This window comes from Monodelphis domestica, chromosome 1 (genome assembly GCF_027887165.1).
Source record: "Monodelphis domestica isolate mMonDom1 chromosome 1, mMonDom1.pri, whole genome shotgun sequence".
NCBI lineage: Eukaryota > Metazoa > Chordata > Mammalia > Didelphimorphia > Didelphidae > Monodelphis > Monodelphis domestica.
The window spans coordinates 454130146-454147319 of NC_077227.1; the positions used below are offsets into that span (position 1 = coordinate 454130146).

Here is a 17174-nt window from a genome sequence, read left to right on the forward strand (position 1 = left end):
CAAACTCCTTGGATGTTAGAACATACTTGGATGTCAATGGTGAATAAATGAGCGTGTTTGAAATGTAGTGCCAAGCCCTCCCGCCTCCCTTCCTCCTGGTGCCTTTGCATATGACATTTTCCACTGGAGAGACAGATCTTTAAGGTCTTGAGGAAAAGAGTGTCACACCTCCCACTTCTTAATATGGCCCAGGGACACATTTTCCCACTTCTACCCCCAAACCTCATAGGGGCCTTAGTAGATTAGGTCTACTAATATAAAATTTGTACTAATTTGGATACAGTCTGGCTATTGGGAAGTTTACCTTTGAGCCAGCTGTCTAGAAAGGATATATTAATAACTTAATAGTCTGAAAGGGATTTTCTCTTGCCTGATACCATTTGTGAGGCTCTCATGCTGAATGTGCCACTAAATAGCTATATAGCCTTGAGTAAGTTCTTTCTTCCCTTTAGGTTTTCTTTTCCTTCTCTGTAAAATGATGGGGTTAGATTTAGAGACCCCTTCCAGCTTTAAAATTTTATTTTCTAAGGCCTCTTCTATCTTGGCCATTCTGTGTTCTAAAGCTTCTTCTAGCTCAGACATTCATTGTTTTCTGTTCTAAGGTGATTCTGGCTATAATGTTCCATGTTCAAAAATCCCTTCCAGTTCTGGCATTGTTACTTTTGTACTCTAATTAATGCTCCTTCTAGATTCAACATTCTATATTCTATGTTCTAAAGCAGTACTATCAAACTCAAGGAGAAACGAATCCCTGCAGCCAGCATATTAACTTAGAAAACTAGGCATTAGCATTATATATATTGTATTGTATTTTTATTTATTTTACTAAACATTTCCCACTTATATTTTCACCTGTTTCAGGCCATACTTGGGAGTTTTGCAGATGACACCTCTGTTATCTTCTAGGTTTATGATTCGAGTATTCTATGATGCTTTTTTCAGCTGAAGAATATTCTTATGACATTTGATGTGTTTGATGTTTTTTAGGATTATTCATGAAGATGGTTTCTCTGGAGAAGACGTGAAGCAGTATAAGCCTGTGGTCTATAGCAACACTATCCAATCCCTGGCAGCTATTGTCCGTGCCATGGACACCTTGGGCATTGAATATGGTGACAAGGAACGAAGGGTAGGTCAATATTCTGATTGAGACAGTGGACTGAATGACTCCTCTCTCCATTATTCGAGCTTTCTCCTTTTTTAAATACCAGGCTGCCTGGAAGGAATGGCTGTGGATTATGCCGCATAAGAGAAGGCACATTTACACAACCTAAGCAAATATATCCAACTGACTTGGTAAATATAATCGAAAAAGGGCCTCAGAGTGAAGAGGTAGGCACAACTTGAAGAAAGAGCTTTTAATCAAGGCAGCCCCAATGCCAGGTTTCTTCGGCAGATAAGAAATGTGTCTGCTGACCTATACACCATTCAAAAGCTGAGTATACCAGCACTGCAGTAATACTGAACTGCTGAAAATTAAGTTAAGGCATCTTCCCGTTAGTCAACATGCATTTATTAAGGATCTACTATGTGCCAAGTACACAAAGAAGTACAAAGAAGGGTAAAAGAGAGTCCCTAGTTTCAAGAAGCACATTCTTTCCCCCTAAAAAAGTCTGCTTCGTGCAAGATCTCTCCCTCTTTTGCTTCATGGGGGGGGGGGGTTGAAGAATTGTATTTAAAATGACTCTCTCCCTCCTCCCCCACAAAAGAAAGTATTTTCACCCACCCTAGGGTGAATGTGGGATATTCCTGACAGATGTCTAAGTTCTCTCCTCCCCTATAGGAAGGCCGTGTCATAAAGCAGGGGTTGTTTTTAAGGTCTATTTCTAGGCACCCGTTAAGTAGTGAACTAAGAAAGTATATAAAAGAAGCTTGTTTGCAAACATTTGAATTAACCACAGGACTGAATACTCAACCACTCTGGAAACATTAAATAGAGAAGGAGGGGGAGAGGGAAGGGGAGGGGCAGAGAGAGAGAGACAGAGAGAGAGAGAGAGAGAGAGAGAGAGAGAGAGAGAGAAGGAGGGAAAGGGAGAGAGAGAAGGAGGGAAAGGGGGAGAACAGAGTATGTCTATTTTTCCTAGTCAGCACAGAAAAAAGCAACTCTAGGGAACTCCATCCCAAAGCAGCTTTTCCCCTCTTCTTTTATAGGGTTTCTAAATCTCAGGGTTTTGTTGCTTTTTTTTTTTCAAGTGTAACTTATTGTACTGAGATTGTATACTAATGGGTATCTCATAGCACAATGATGACTGAGTATGAATGGCTTGGAATTGGACACATAATCTTCTGACTTCTCAGTGGCTTGGTTTGAATTATGCTGTATCTTGTCATTGCCAAAATCCATGCACATCGGGCGGGATGAGGAGGGGAACTGGAGCAAACCTTCATCTTCCATGTCTGATAGTCTGTGACAGATGCCTTTAAATGTAGAAATTTAATTTTTTATGCACAAAGTCCTGATTCCACAGAGTACACCCAGCAACACCAAGGCCCCAGCTTTGCCATCTAATGGCGATGCTCTGGAATCAGGACTGACTAATAGTTATTGGAATTCAAGAGCATCATCAAAGTTTCCTTCAGTAATACCTAACAGCTGAAAATTAGATTGAGGCATCCTCAGTTAGTCAACATGCATTTATTAAGTATCTCCTGTGTGCCAGGCCCTACTTCTACAGAGAGGGGCAGAGATGGAGGTGAGAGACTGATTCTTCATAGAAAAGCCATCTGATTCCGGCTTCACCACTGGACTTGAATGGTCATGAATTTTATTCTATTCTTGGTTAAAAGCAGAGGGTAGGAGTGGGAGGTGGGTGGGGTTAGTATAAGCAGAATTAATTTCCTCATTCCCTTCAGGGCTTCCTACATAACCCAAAAATAAGCAAATCATTATGTAGTCAACAAATATTTATTGAACATATTGCTACTTCCTCTGTGCCATAAAGATAATCATTTACATTACATTTATACAATATTCTATTTCCCAAAATGCTTTTTTTAGTCTCCTTTTCCTTCATATGATCCTCAAATTCCCCTTTGAAGTTAGGCATGGCCTTCTAAAAATACCTCCAGATTCACCTCTCTAAGCCTTTCTCCCTAGAAGAATACTGCTTGCTCTATGACAAAAGTGAGCACACAGGGCAAATATCTGGCCCCTGAATAAATCCTTTGAGAAGGAGCCAGTAGAGTAGGAATCTGAAGACCAGAAGACTCAATAAACTGCAAAGGCCTGGCTCTTAGCTCTCACTCGATGGGAGACATAGTTACAATACTCTCTTCTGTTGGTCTTTTTTTCCTTCTTCCTCCCAACAGTAAAACTCATCTCTCTGATCTATCTTCTGTGTCCTGCACCTCTATCATTCATAGCCTTTCTGCCTCTGCTTTGGTGTCAATGAATGGTAATGGGATAATCAGTAGAGACTAAAGAATCTTAGGAGAGGGATTCAAGCTTTTCCTTGCCCAAAGAGCTAGGATGTAATTTTCTAGAGAGATTACCCAAGCTTGAAATTCTATTCATTTTAAAATCTGAAATTCCTTCAGATACTTACTGGGTACCTACTTTGTGCAAGGCATTGGGTTAGATGTCCTTAGGGTTCTAAATGCATTTAGTCCTGGGGCTCTCTCCTCAACCCTGAACTTACCACAATCTAGAAAGAGAGATAATGCTTTGATACTTTGGTAGATCTGTGATTTCACTAGTATTCATGCTCCTTACATTAAAAGGCTAGTTACTTTCTCATCCTCTACAATTCTTGACCATATTTTTCTCTAAATCTTCTATAAGTTATTTATTTTAGTCTTATCCTAATATCTTTTAAGTACTACTAACCATTTGTTCCTTATATCTTTGAAAGTGATATCCACTTTGAAGGTCTGTATTGGAGTGCCACAGAACTCTATCTTTGACACAATTCTTTTTCAACATTTTAGTCACCGACTTGGTTAAAAGTATAAATGACATACTTAGCAAGTTTTCAAGTGGCATAAATTTGTTGGGGGCAGGGGATATAGACAATATGTTGGATGATAGAATCAAGAACCAAAACATTTTGAAAAGCTAGAACCAAATTTAATAAGGTGAAATTTAATGTCTTACACTTCCAAAAAATCAGCTAGATAAATACAGATGGAGGAAATGTGACTAAATAAAAATATGTGTAAAAAAAGTCTGACTTTTCGTGAACTAGAAATTTAACATTAATTAGTACATATTGTGAAATGGCAGCCAGAAAAGCCATAAATTATCTGAAACTGCATTGAGAAGTAGAATGCCCTTAGTGCTCTACTCTGCCAGTCAGGCCAATTCTGGAGTATTGTGTTCATTTCTGGATGCCATTTTTTAGGTAGGAGAGCAATGAACTGAAGTCGGTCCAGGCAGTAGTGACTAAAATGGAGAGAAGACTTGAAACTACACCACAGATGGAACAATTGTTGGAGTTGGCAATGGAATATATATGGGATGTCAAAAAGAGGGAAGAGGCAAAGATCCAAATGATAAGCTTGAGAAAGATGGTCATACCATCAACAGAAATAGGAAATTCAGAGGAGGGGCAGGTTTGGGGGGAAATGGAGATGAGCTTGGGTTTGAACATGTTGCTTTTGAGGTATCTAGCACTCATGGAGATGGAATGTGATCAGAGGACCTGTTTTGAATCCCAACTCTGCTACTTGCTCTCTCTGGTCTTGGACAAGATCTTTCTAGACCTCAATAACCTTTTCTACAAAATAAGGTGGAGAGAAACTAGGTGATTACTAAAGTGCCCGTCCAGTTCTAAATTCTATCTTTTAAATATGAAACTGGAACTCAGTGGTTAGAGATGTAGATTAAGGAGTCATCAGTATAGAGGTGGATAATTGAAGCCATAAGAGTGGGTGGGATCCTTAAGGAAAGTAGGTCAGAGAACAAGAGAAGGTTGGCTAAGAATAGAGCCTTATGCCATCCTAACCCCCTACCCCTTTTTAAAGCATCTCAAATAATTTATAAGCATACATTTGCATTTACAAATAATTTATGTAACAAAGAATGCTGGATTTTGAGTCAGAGGACCAGGGTTTGAATCTTGGCTTTGCCATTTACTAGCCTTGGGACTTTAGGTAATTCCCTTCCCCACTCTGGATCTCAGTTTCCTCATCTGTAAAATGAAAGGATTAGACAAGATGACTTCTGAGATCCCTTCAAGCTCTAGATATATGAGAAACTAATGCCTTATGTTACTGTCCAGGGAACATTTGGGCCTTGGCCCAAATATAATACAACATACACACCAAAAAGATGAGAATTTCTGGAATCTAAGCAGAGCCATTAGAGCAGTGGTTCTCAACCTTTCTAATGCTGTGACCCTGCAATACAGTTCCTCATGTTGCAGTGATACCAAACCAAAACATTATTTTGGTGGCTACTTTAAAACTGTAATTTTGCTACAGTTATGATTTGGAATGTAAATACCTAATATGCATTATGTATTCTCATTGCTACAAATTGAGAGTTTGAGAACCGCTGCATTAGAGGAAATATCTATGGTCAGGGGGCCTTTTGTAAAATCATGACTATCAGATATTACCCTAATCTGCCTAGGTATAGAAACAACTTTGGCAATCACTTCATTATAAGAAACCCTCAATTATTTGTTTATCAAGCTCAATATGCTCTGCATCAAGGGAGTTTTCCCATGTGGCTAGTGTATGGTATCCCAGTCCACTACAGTTATTTTAGGACTCTCATAAAAGAGGCAAACCAGCCAGTGATCATTTTTTTAAAATGGTGAGGGAAGCAATCAACCTTTATTATGGGCAACATTTTAACTTACATAAGAAAAGCCTTGAGCTCTACCTGAGACATTCAGCAAATGAGGGAGTAGGGTCAAGAGAAAAGGGGCTCAGGCCAAAAGCTGTATCCAGGTCTCAGTCCCTGAAGGAACCAGAATACTGCCAGAGAGGACAAAGATACCACCAGGTCTCAGTTGGCAGGGAAAGAGAGACAGTTTTCTGGAAGTTCAAGGTGAAGATCATCAAGCTGAAGGAAGGAGTCTATGATCCTTTGAGATCGAAACCATCTAAACTTGGTACACCATACTTTCAGCATTTTTCCTTATTTGGTAGGAGAACATCCAAGTTCCATTTTCTACCTAGAGCTGCCCAGTACCATAAATGAGAAACAGTTTTTTGGAGTTTTTGTAGGATGGTTCAGATGTCTTGCTTAGATTCATCTAATTGGTTATCATCTTGTCTTGGGCAGAGAGACCTCGGGGTTTGAGCAGCAAAGTTCAGCTGGGTTCAAGATAGATCTGGAAATCTTTAGCCCAGAAGATTCTAGATGTGGAAGGTTCCAGAAAATGGGCTAGGTGGTGGATGCTAGCTAAGCAAGAGAAGTAAGCATCGCTGGAACAGAAGCAACATGTCAAACATGACCTTAACTCTAACCTCATACCCATCACAAGTGGAAAATACCTCTCTCTCCTTCTTGAGGAGAGGAAAAATGGAAAAAGTGAGTGTCACATAACAAAGCCCCATTATCACTTTCATCCAGTTGTATCTCTTCTCCATTAGCACTTTCATCCAACTGTATATCCCTTCTCTGATCTACCTCTCCTTACAAACCCAGCATCATTTCCCCAGAGCACAGGGCAATTTGTCAGAAATTCTAGAATCTGCTTTGGACAGAAATTCTCTGCTGTGTTATTATTTGCCTTTGGTTTATACATTTCACCTCTCACATTTTATTAAATTTCTATTGAGATGGAAAAACTCAAGAGCTCTTTAACTTCCATCAGTGTGCGCCTATATACTTCAGGGGCATCCTAGGCAGGCTCTTGAATCCAAAGTCAGGACAATCAATTCAAGTGTTTGATTCTGGTCAAGCTTCATTACCATGAAGAGAAAATAGATGCAGTTTCAGTGATCATTAATTTTTACATTACTCCACATAAACTGGTTCCATCTTATCCTGTCTTCCAGGATAAAACTACCTTTAATGGTACTGATTGGAAGCCTATGGAGCATCAGTATGTGGAAATGTCTAGTCTGAGAAAATTGTTTTGGATTTGTATGTGTCTGCAAACATAAATCGATGTGCAGACTATTTAGAGACCCATGATGACTGCCACCATCATTATTTAAAGATGTTTACTAAGCCCTGGGATCTGACTGTTCATGAGCTCAGTGCTATACACTGATCATTAAAATAGTCCTTGCAGTTTAAACAACCAGCACTGCTACCTTGACATTAAGATGCTTTAGAAGGGACAGCTAGGTAGAGAGCCAGGCCTAGAGACAGGAGGTCCTGGGTTCAAATATGGCCTCAGACACTTCCGTAGCTGGGTGACCCTGGACAAATCATTTAGTCCCAACCTCCTAGCCCTTACCACTCTTCTGCCTTGGAAAAAAAATACAGTATTGATTCTAAGACAGAAAGGAGATAAGGAGTTATTTGTTTTACTCTTTAAAGAAGCTTTAGACTCCATATATCAATAGAAGCAAGAAGTTCAGAGAACAACAGATCATTGGAAGTGGAAGGGAACATAAGATGTCCAAGCTGGAAGAGACCCCAGAAATCATTTAGTCCAACCTTCCTCACTTTACAGGAGAAGAAGCAGACTCAGAGAGAAGACCTGGATTGTCAAAAATCCCACAGCAAGTCACCTCACTTCTCAAGGCCTTAGTATCCTCATCTGAAAAAAAAAGGAAGGAGGCTCACAGTAGCTAAGATGAGCTATCTCCATGTTTTAGACAACTGTTGGGTGATCACTAGGGATGAGCAAAGATCAGGCCAGGTTGGGCTATGAGAGTACACCCAGTCTGGGGCTGAAAACCAAAGGAGGAGACTATCAGTTTTTGGAAGACAGGAAGGAAGGTACTGACTGGACTGATAGAAACCTAAATTTAATTTTAGATGTTAATCAATAATTAAGGACATACTCTATGGTCTTTCTATGGCTTGTTCCCTTACCCAGATCAATCTTGGACATTTATCAATAATTAAGAATATTTTCTATGATCTCTCTATGGCTTATGACCCCACCCATACTCTCTTTCTGGGAAAGTCACAATCTGGCTCATTTAATTCTTTCATTGGGCTATTAAGAGTCCATTCCTGCAAGCAACCCAAGATTTCCAATAAGCATTTAAACACAGAAGGTTTATTCAGGGAAATAATAAATAGAGAAAGAGCTAGTGCCCCAGTCTCCTTAGCAAAACATAGTATATTTGTTATATAGATTATCTTATCTCCGGGTGAACTCTATTTCTAAGAGGGCAGTTAAGTGACACAGTGGATAGAATGCTAGACCTGGAGTCAGGAAGATCTGAGTTTAAATCTAGATTTAGATACTTACTAGTTATGTAACCCTGTTAGCCTCAGTTTCCTCAAATGTAAAATGGGAGTAATAGCACCTGCTTCCCTGGGTTGTTGAGAGGTTTAAATGAGATAATCTTTATATATAGATATATAGTAGCTATTATTATAATTACCCACTGTTACTCCCCCTTAAAAAAAAAAGGTTTGATGATTCAAACTCAGTCCTTCCACCAAAAAAAAAAAATTCATCATACTAATTAGAAAAGCTGAAGGTTCTGTAACTTGGGGACCAACTGGACATAATGCAGTTCAAATGGCAGCTGCCTTGCTTGCATTTCCCAGCATTTGCCACCTCCTTTCATCATGGTCTTGCTGTCCCAGGTCTTTATCATGCACTTCTAACCACTTGTCTTTCAGCCACAGACACTGCCTTCAACAGCCAATTTGTAGTTTCTCTCATTACCACTGTCCCCTCAGAATTCCTTCTTTTTCCTTCATATTTCTTCTTTCCTCCTGCCTGCTCAGTGCACATATTCCATGAGTTTTGGTTATCAGAGAACTCTGTAGGGAATTTGTTAAGGGTGGAGAGGCAATTGCTTTTCACCTGTGCTCCCAGAGATGCTTCCCTAAAGGATATTCAGACAGAGGCAGCTGCAGACAGGATACAGTCAGTGGAGCCTCATTAACTTTTAGAGGCCTTTCAAAGGGGGAAATCACAATTCTGCCCACTGGGCTCTCCATTAATTGGCCTGAGCCTACCTATTTGAACTTACCTACCATTACTTTCTAATATATGGACTCCGCTCAGTTCAAGCTAGCCTTCTCACACCCAAGTATACACCTTGTCTACTTCAGTCCCCCCTGTGTCCCCTGCCCAGCCTTCTATCACTCCTATCCATCAAGGTCCAGCTCAAGTTGCTCAACAAAACCTTTCCTAACAACCCTGATGTATGAGATCACAGACCTAGAGCTGGAAAGGCTCTTAGGAAGTTTTCTAATCCATCCCCCTCTTTTTATAGAAGAGGAAACCAAAGCCCAAAGACTCACTACCCAGACAGGAAGCATTGAGCTGGGTTTTGAACTCATGTCCTATAATGCCAAGTCCAGTGTTCTGTCCATTGCACCATACTGAATTCTTGTGAGTCATATGCACTTGAACACCTAACTTATACCATCTCCTGCATCACAACTGTATGATGTGTATAAGTCTTATCTCCCTTGGGAGGTTGTAAGGCATTTGAGGACAACGACCTTTCCTTATCCAACTCTACTATTTTCCTAAATGCCTAGCACAGAACAATAAATATATCTGTGATTCTCAAATTCTTTTGCTCATGTCACAGTATTATTCTTTGCCAAGAGGAACTATGGAACACTCCTGAAAACCAGAAGAATCACATGGGCAGGTGTGCTTGCAAGTAGAAGTTCCACACAATTCAGAGCACACTTTGCAGAGCTTGAGGCACACAACTTCAAGAACTGAAATATAAACTTCAATAAGATATGCTTAATGGACACATAATCACATCAATATGGGTACTCCTTCCACTAGTACAGATTGTGCCCCACCAGCCAAGCCTATCCCTTGGACTGTGTAATTCTTGCCCATACCCTGCCATATTCTCCATAGACCATTGATCTGTTTACCCAGTGCATTAGAGCCCTAGCCATCCATCTGTTGTCCCTCATTCTCCCCACATGGCTCTCTTCCTCCTTTTCCAGCCATACATGGCCCTGATGACATCTTTTGGTGCCATGTCTTTCATGTGAGCCATTCCTGTTCATCTTCTGCAGTGTGCTACTTACCCCTACCATGAGTCTTTCCATTGCCTTTTAGGTCACGTACAATTTATTCTTCTGAGATCATCTCATTCCACAATCTGTAGTCATATGTTACCCCTGAGAGAATACTGGCATTAAAAAGATGGGTTTTTGTGGCAGGGCAGCAACTTGGCACCAGTGAAAGTGCTATATAACTTCCCCATTTTGTGTTCCATCCTACTCCCCCCTCCTGCTCCTTTTGTCTTTTTTTCACTTACAGGCCTAGATCACTGTCCATCTCTGGTGACTTCCTAGGACATGTAGTTATGTACCAACTCAAGAGGCTCCTCCAACAGCATGTTTCAGCTATTTGGCCATGCCTTTCCATTAAAGAGAGAAAAAAAGATGGAAAAAAGATTTCCACAATTTCTTAATAAATACTTGCTGACTCGCCTGGCAGCCTTCAGGGCAGGCATAGAAAGAGCTGGGCCAACTCTGAAATGGCTCCCACCTTAGCTCAGCTGAATTGCAGACAGATATTGGCAAACATCACTTACCGGCAAATGCTACATTACTTCCCTTACCCAAACCCCCATAGGGGCTTACAGAAAGAACCAGAATTGGAATGAATCCCTTGCACTACTTAAATCTTTTTTCTCCATGGTCCTAGAAGTGCCAAAAGAATTTAGAGGAAGCATTACAGTTTCTCCAGCATATCCCATTATACCTATACAGAAATAATTGATACCTAAAAGTGAAAAATATAAATATGGATTCAGTTTAGAAAAGCACCTACTGTGGGCAAAGCACTGTGTTAGGCACTGTGTTATGCAAAGACCAAAACAGAACAGTCCCTGCCCTCAGTAAGTTTTCTTAAGTGTTACCACAAAGGGTCATAGGTTTAGGATAGGAAGAGACCTTAGAAAATCATCTAATCTAGCCCCTTCATTTTATAGAAAAGTAACCAAAGACCCAGAGAAGGTACATAACTTGTTCGAGATCACCTCAGCCAGTAACAGAATTGGGATTTTATTCCAGATCATTTGGCTCCAACTCTAGCATTCTTTCCATGTCCAAATGCTGTATTTCTGCCCTTACCCAAGCTCCCATAAGGGCTTACAGAAAGAATTAGAATGGGAATTAATCCCTTGCTCTACTTAAAGCTCCTTTCTCCATAGCATAGAAGTATAATCAAGAGATGTACTAAGTAATATAAAGTCATTTCAAGAGGGAGAGAATCCAGATTAAAGATTAAGAACAGCCTAGCATAGCATCTGAGTGGAAGAAAGTTTCCAAGTCTTCAGAAATTTCTATAAATGAACTGAGGTCAATAGCCTTACTGCACCACTACCACCACCACCACCCCTCATCCCCCCATCCCTAAATTCAACTCTTCCCCCTCTCAGATCTCATATACAATTTAACTCTTTTCCAATGCACTAATCTATTATTGTACATTATATCATTTGTAAATATAGCATATCCCTTTACTAGGCTATTCACCCTCTTGGATCCAGATATTGAATCATTCTCTGAACACTTTTTTCTTTCTATTCCTTTCACTTTTTTTTTCAATTACACAGAAATAATTTTTAACAATTTTTCTGACTTTTTGAAATCTAGATTCTGTCCCTCCCCCACCCTTTCCTCTCCTGAGGTGATAAAAAAACTGATATAGGTTGTTCTAGTGTTGTCATGCGATGTATACTTCCATATTTCTCAGACAATGAAACAAAAGATCCCACATAGATAAGAAAAAACTCATGAAGAAAATAGGACAAGGAGTGTTATGGTTTGTGCTGCATTCATACTCTGACAGTTCTTTTTATGGATGATATTTTTCATCATGAGTCCCTTGGAGTTCTCTTCAATCCTTGCATTGTTGATAATAGTTTAGTCCAAATTGATCATTATACAATATTTTGGTTACAATAGAGAATGTTCTCCTGGTTCTACTCACTTCACTTTGCATCACTTCATATAAGTCTCCCCATGTTTTTCTGAACTCATCCTGTTTGTCGTTTCCTAAGGCACAATAGTATTCCCTTAAAACCGTATACCACAACTTGTTTGGCCATTTCCCAAATGATGGATATTCCTTCGGTTTCCAATTTTTGTCACCACAAAGAGAGCTGCTCTAAATAATTCTGTACACATAGGTCCTTTTCCCTTACCTATGATCTCTTTAGGATACAGAACTAGTAATAGTATCGCTGGATCAAAGGGTATGCACAATTTTATGGCCCTTTATGAATAATTCCAAATTGATCAACAGAATGGTAGTGTCATCAGTTCATAGCTCCACCAACAGTGTCATCATTGAAATCTTTGTATCTTTCCTAGTGATTGGCATAGAGTACTGCACATAGTAGGTGTTTAATACATGTTTGCTGATAATGGGATTCACATTTCTCAAGAATTCCTGATTTATTAAGAATCTGTGGCCCACCTAAATGGACACACTTCCCAGAAAACCATTTCACCTATGCCAATACTCTAGTGACATGCTTATAAATGACAGATGACTTTCCTCAGATAATGGATGAAATTCTGACTCATTCCTTCCCCTCTGGGAACCAAACCTTATTTGGTACCATCCATCAGCATCATCTACAGATGGCAATTCCAAATTCGCCTTATGCATCTCAAACAATTATCAGTTAATAGTGTGCCTGCCAAGAAGCAGTAAGGGCATCAGATGGCTGAGGAGTTCACTTAATGGTTAGCAAAGCTGCTAACCATCATTGTCACCAACAACCATCATTTATTGAGCACCTACTATGTAGAAGGCTTAGCTATCCCTTTATTATTGGTCTCCTTATCTTATATCTCCCCTTTTCTAATCCGTCCTACACACAATAGCAAAAGTATTATCCTTAAGCCCCAGGTTCACCCATGCAGCCTCCCTATCCAATAATAAATCAGTAAACATTTATTAGGCACCTACTATGTGCCAGGCACTGGGCTAAAGTGATGGGGATATAAAAAGAAACAAAAAACAGTCCCTGCCCTCCAGGAGCTTACAATAAGCTACAGTGATTCCCTTTTGTCTCTAAGATCAAATAAAAGCTCCTCTATTTGGTATTTAGAGCCCTTCCCAGGCTGGCTGCAAACCATCTTTCCAGACCTAATATAATTTCACCTCCTCAAATTCAGCATGCCTAAAACAAAACTCATTAGCCTTCCCACCCCATGTTCCCCTCTTGCAAACTTCCCCATGACTGTCCCCCAAGTTTCTAGTTGCCCAGACTCAAAACATCCATGGCATTCTCAATTCCTCACTTACATAGTCAATCTGTTGCCAGTCTTGTCTCTATCTTTGCAACATCCGTCATTTTACATCCCCTTCCCTCCATTCACACTATCACTCTAGTTCAGGCTGTCATCAGCTCTTTCTGGAGTCTCTTGCCACTCAATCCATCCTGAATACAGCTGCCAAAGTGATTTTCCTCAAATGTAAGTCTGACTGGGATGCTTCTTCTGCTCAACAAATTCCAGTGGCTCCCTGTTGCCTCCAGGATTAAATATAAAGCTCTCTGTTTGTCACTTAAAGTTCCTCATAACTTGATCCCTTCCTTTCTATTCTTCTTTCACTTTGCTCCCTTCCACAGACACTATTTGCAATGCCTCACACATGACATTCCACTCCAGATTCTCTGGCTTTTCACTGACTATCCCTCATGCCTAGAATGCTCTACCCCCCTTCACCTTCACCTTTTAGTTTCCCTGACTTTTGCTGAAACAGCTTAAAACCTACCTTCTGCAAGAAGCCTTTCATCCCAGCAATTCGTGTCTTCCCTCCGAAATTATCCTGCATCTACTCTTTCTATATCTTTTATGTGGCTAGTTATTGCTTTCTCTCTGTATCTTTCATTTGTTTCCTCCTGAGGACAGGAATGACTTTTTTGTCTTTCTAAGCACTCCCTTAATAAATGCTCATTGACCAACATTCAGGAATGCTAAGTTCTAGCCAAACTGGTCCTCTTACTGTTCCTCCCAGGAAAAACTAAATCTCTAGTCTCTATGTATTTGCATAAACTGCCCCCACACAAACACACACACCTGGAATACCCTTCCTTCCCATATCTGCCCCCTTAGCATCCCTAGCATCCTTTAAAGTTCTACTCATACCTTATCCATCTCCTACATCAGATCCATGCCAACCCACCCAGCTGCTATTGCCTCCCTCCCTGAAATTGCCTTATATTTGCTTTGTCTTTCTGTTATATAGATTTATGTGTGCATCTCGTTTTTCAAGATAGAACATAAGTTCCTTCAGTATAAAGGCTGTTGTATTTTTGCCTGTATATTTCCTGCACCTAGTCCAATGTCTGGGACTTAATAGATGTTTTTTGATTGACTCATTGATCATGTCTAGGTACTTGTAAAAGTCAGATCATCTTGTAGTTCAAGGTTTGTTCCTAGAAATCCATTCTTTCCTTTGCACTGTCCTGAGAGAAATTTAACACCTACCCTACAAACACCCTGTCTTTGATAGAGTCCATCACCCCCTATTTTCTTGAGGCCAGTTCAGTATAGGACCTTGTTTAGATGTATTTATATTTATGATGAAGACCCTTCAAGACCCAAAAGAGCACTCATTTTTGGAATCAAAGGACCTTGACTCTTTTCCAGTTCTATTACTTAAAAGCTATTTTTAAAAACTATATGACCTTAAATAAGTCACTTGACTTCTGAGCCTCAGTTTCCTTATCTGTATAATGAATAGCTTAAACTCTGACCTGTAAGGTCCTTTTCATCTCTGAACCCCACCCAACTGTTGCCCATGTTTCCGGCAATTCATCTGTCATGATCCATGAAATCATAGCAATATTGGATTGGCCAGTCCTTAATGATGAGAACAGAAGCTTACCTGATGTGTATATTCAGCTCTCCCTTGACAGTTGATGGAAGAATTCCACAATTAGTTCAAGTCCAGATCCCGCTTCTGACAGTTTGAGTGGGGCTTCCCAGGGGGAAAGTAGGAAGTGGGGCTGAAACATCCTGCAGTTACCTGAATATGCTAGCTTGGTTGGCCGACTGACCTGGCCAACAGTCAATAGCTATTCCTGATTAAATGAATGAGTACTTACCCTGGGCTTATCAGATCTTCATCACTAACCTACCCCCAGAAGGAACAGGAAACCTTTGCCATTTTCATCCCCTTGCAGAAAAATGAAAGTTGAGCAAATCCAGGACAGCAATCTATGACCCTGGCTATGAGCTCTCAGCCCTTTTTCCACAGAAAAATTTTAGCTCTCATTCTGAGGTGATCATTTATGCCTGAAAGAGTTTAGTGACCAAATGCTGGCTCCAGGGACCTTTCTGTCATTGCTAAAATGCTGAATTCACTAAAATCAGACAAAAGAGTGGGGTTGAGGAAGTGGGGTAGGGAGCTAGTAGAGAATGCAAGTTGGGACTTGTGGAATCTGTTTTCATTCCAGTAACTTATACTTAGGAGAAAGACTCACAACAGGACTACAGCCCACTTAATGGCTTACCAAGTCAGGAAGGTATGAATAATTTTGTTCTGAAATGCAGAGGTGGCAGGGAGAAGGGTGAGGGGGACCACAACCAGAGCTGATTGAAATCAGGTCGTTGTAAGTGGCTCTGAGGTAAGGGCCATTGGGGATGATTAAAATAGCAGCAATTAACCCTCTCTTTAGCAAGGGTGTGGACTCTAAGTGAAGTTGGCAGGCTTGCCTTCTGAATGTTAGGGCACAGTGTCTTTTCCTATCCAATGGGTCCCTTCAATTCATCTCAAACCCTTGGGAGCTGCCATCATGGACTTCAGCCCTTGGGCAACCATGCCAAGAGAAGAGAAGCTATTTCCCTGGTTTTCCACATCCTATTCTTCACTTCAGCAGGCTGACCCCAAGCACATTTGTCTTATTACAGGATTTTCACATCTTATCCTTATCTACTGGCCAATGTCCAATATGTAGCTTTTTATATCTTTATTATCTTTGTTAGACTATAAGCTACCCAATATTAGGAATATATGGCATCTACTTCTTTATCTCCTCAACTTGGATCCTCCTTTTGAATCATGGAAAAAAATATGGGAGGAATATCTTAGGACATAGATTAATGAGCCCTTAATCCATAGTCTGAGAATCATAGTTCTAGAAATTTGAGAAAATCTGTGGTTCCAAATTATCTCCTTTTCCTGTCCTAAGACCTAAATTGATACAGACAGATCTCTCCAGATGTTAAAACACATCATTAGATTCTCCAAGTACATGACAACATAGGGCGCTTGGACTCAGAGTCAGTCACATGTTGGACTTGTCCAGGCTATCTTTCTTTTTTTTTTTAGTTTTTATTTAATTAATTAATTTAGAATATTTTTCCATAGTTACATGAATCATGTTCTTTCCCTCCCCTCCTCCCACTACCCTCCCATAACTAATGAACAATTCCACTGTGTTTTACATGTATCATTGATCAAGACCTATTTCCATATTATTGATATTTGCACCAGGGTGATCATTTAGTGTCTACATCTCCAATCGTATCCCCATAGACCCATGTGATCAGGCAGTTGTTTTTCTTTTGTGTTTCTACTCCCACAATTCTTCCTCTGAATGTGGATAATGTCCTTTCTCATGAGTCCCTCAGAATTGTCCTGGGTCATTGCATTGCTGCTAGTAAAGAAGTCCATTACATTTGATTGTACCACAGTGTATCCGTCTCTGTGTATAATGTTCTCCTGGTTCTGCTCCTCTCGCTCTGCATAACTTCCTGGAGGTCGTTCCAGTCTCCATGGAATTCCTCCACTTTATTATTCCTTTGAGCACAATAGTATTCCATCACCATCATATACCACAATTTGTTCAGCCATTCCCCAATTGATGGGCATCCCCTCATTTTCCAAGTTTTTGCCACCACAAAGAGCGTAGCTATAAATATTTTTGTACAAATCCTTTTCCTTATGATCTCTGTAAGGTATAAATACAGCAGTGGTATGTCTGGATCAAAAAGCAGACAGTCTTCTAGCACCCTTTGGGGGTTCCAAATTGCCATCCAAAATGGTTGGATCAATTCACAACTCCACCAGCAATGCATTAATGTCCCAATTTTTCCAGGCTACCTTTCCAAGTACCCAGGCTACCTCACTTCT

At 40.2% G+C, this 17174-nt stretch overlaps 1 protein-coding gene across 2 annotated transcripts in view; it reads left to right on the forward strand.

The window, feature by feature from the left end:
* Window positions 1-17174, forward strand: part of GNAO1 (G protein subunit alpha o1) — a 269564-nt gene that overhangs the window by 106073 nt on the left and 146317 nt on the right. For both annotated transcript variants that reach the window (XM_007474882.3, XM_001364372.4), the window contains exon 3: window positions 988-1129. In XM_007474882.3, coding sequence (XP_007474944.1) covers window positions 988-1129 — 142 coding nt within the window. The remainder of the gene's footprint in view (window positions 1-987; window positions 1130-17174) is intronic.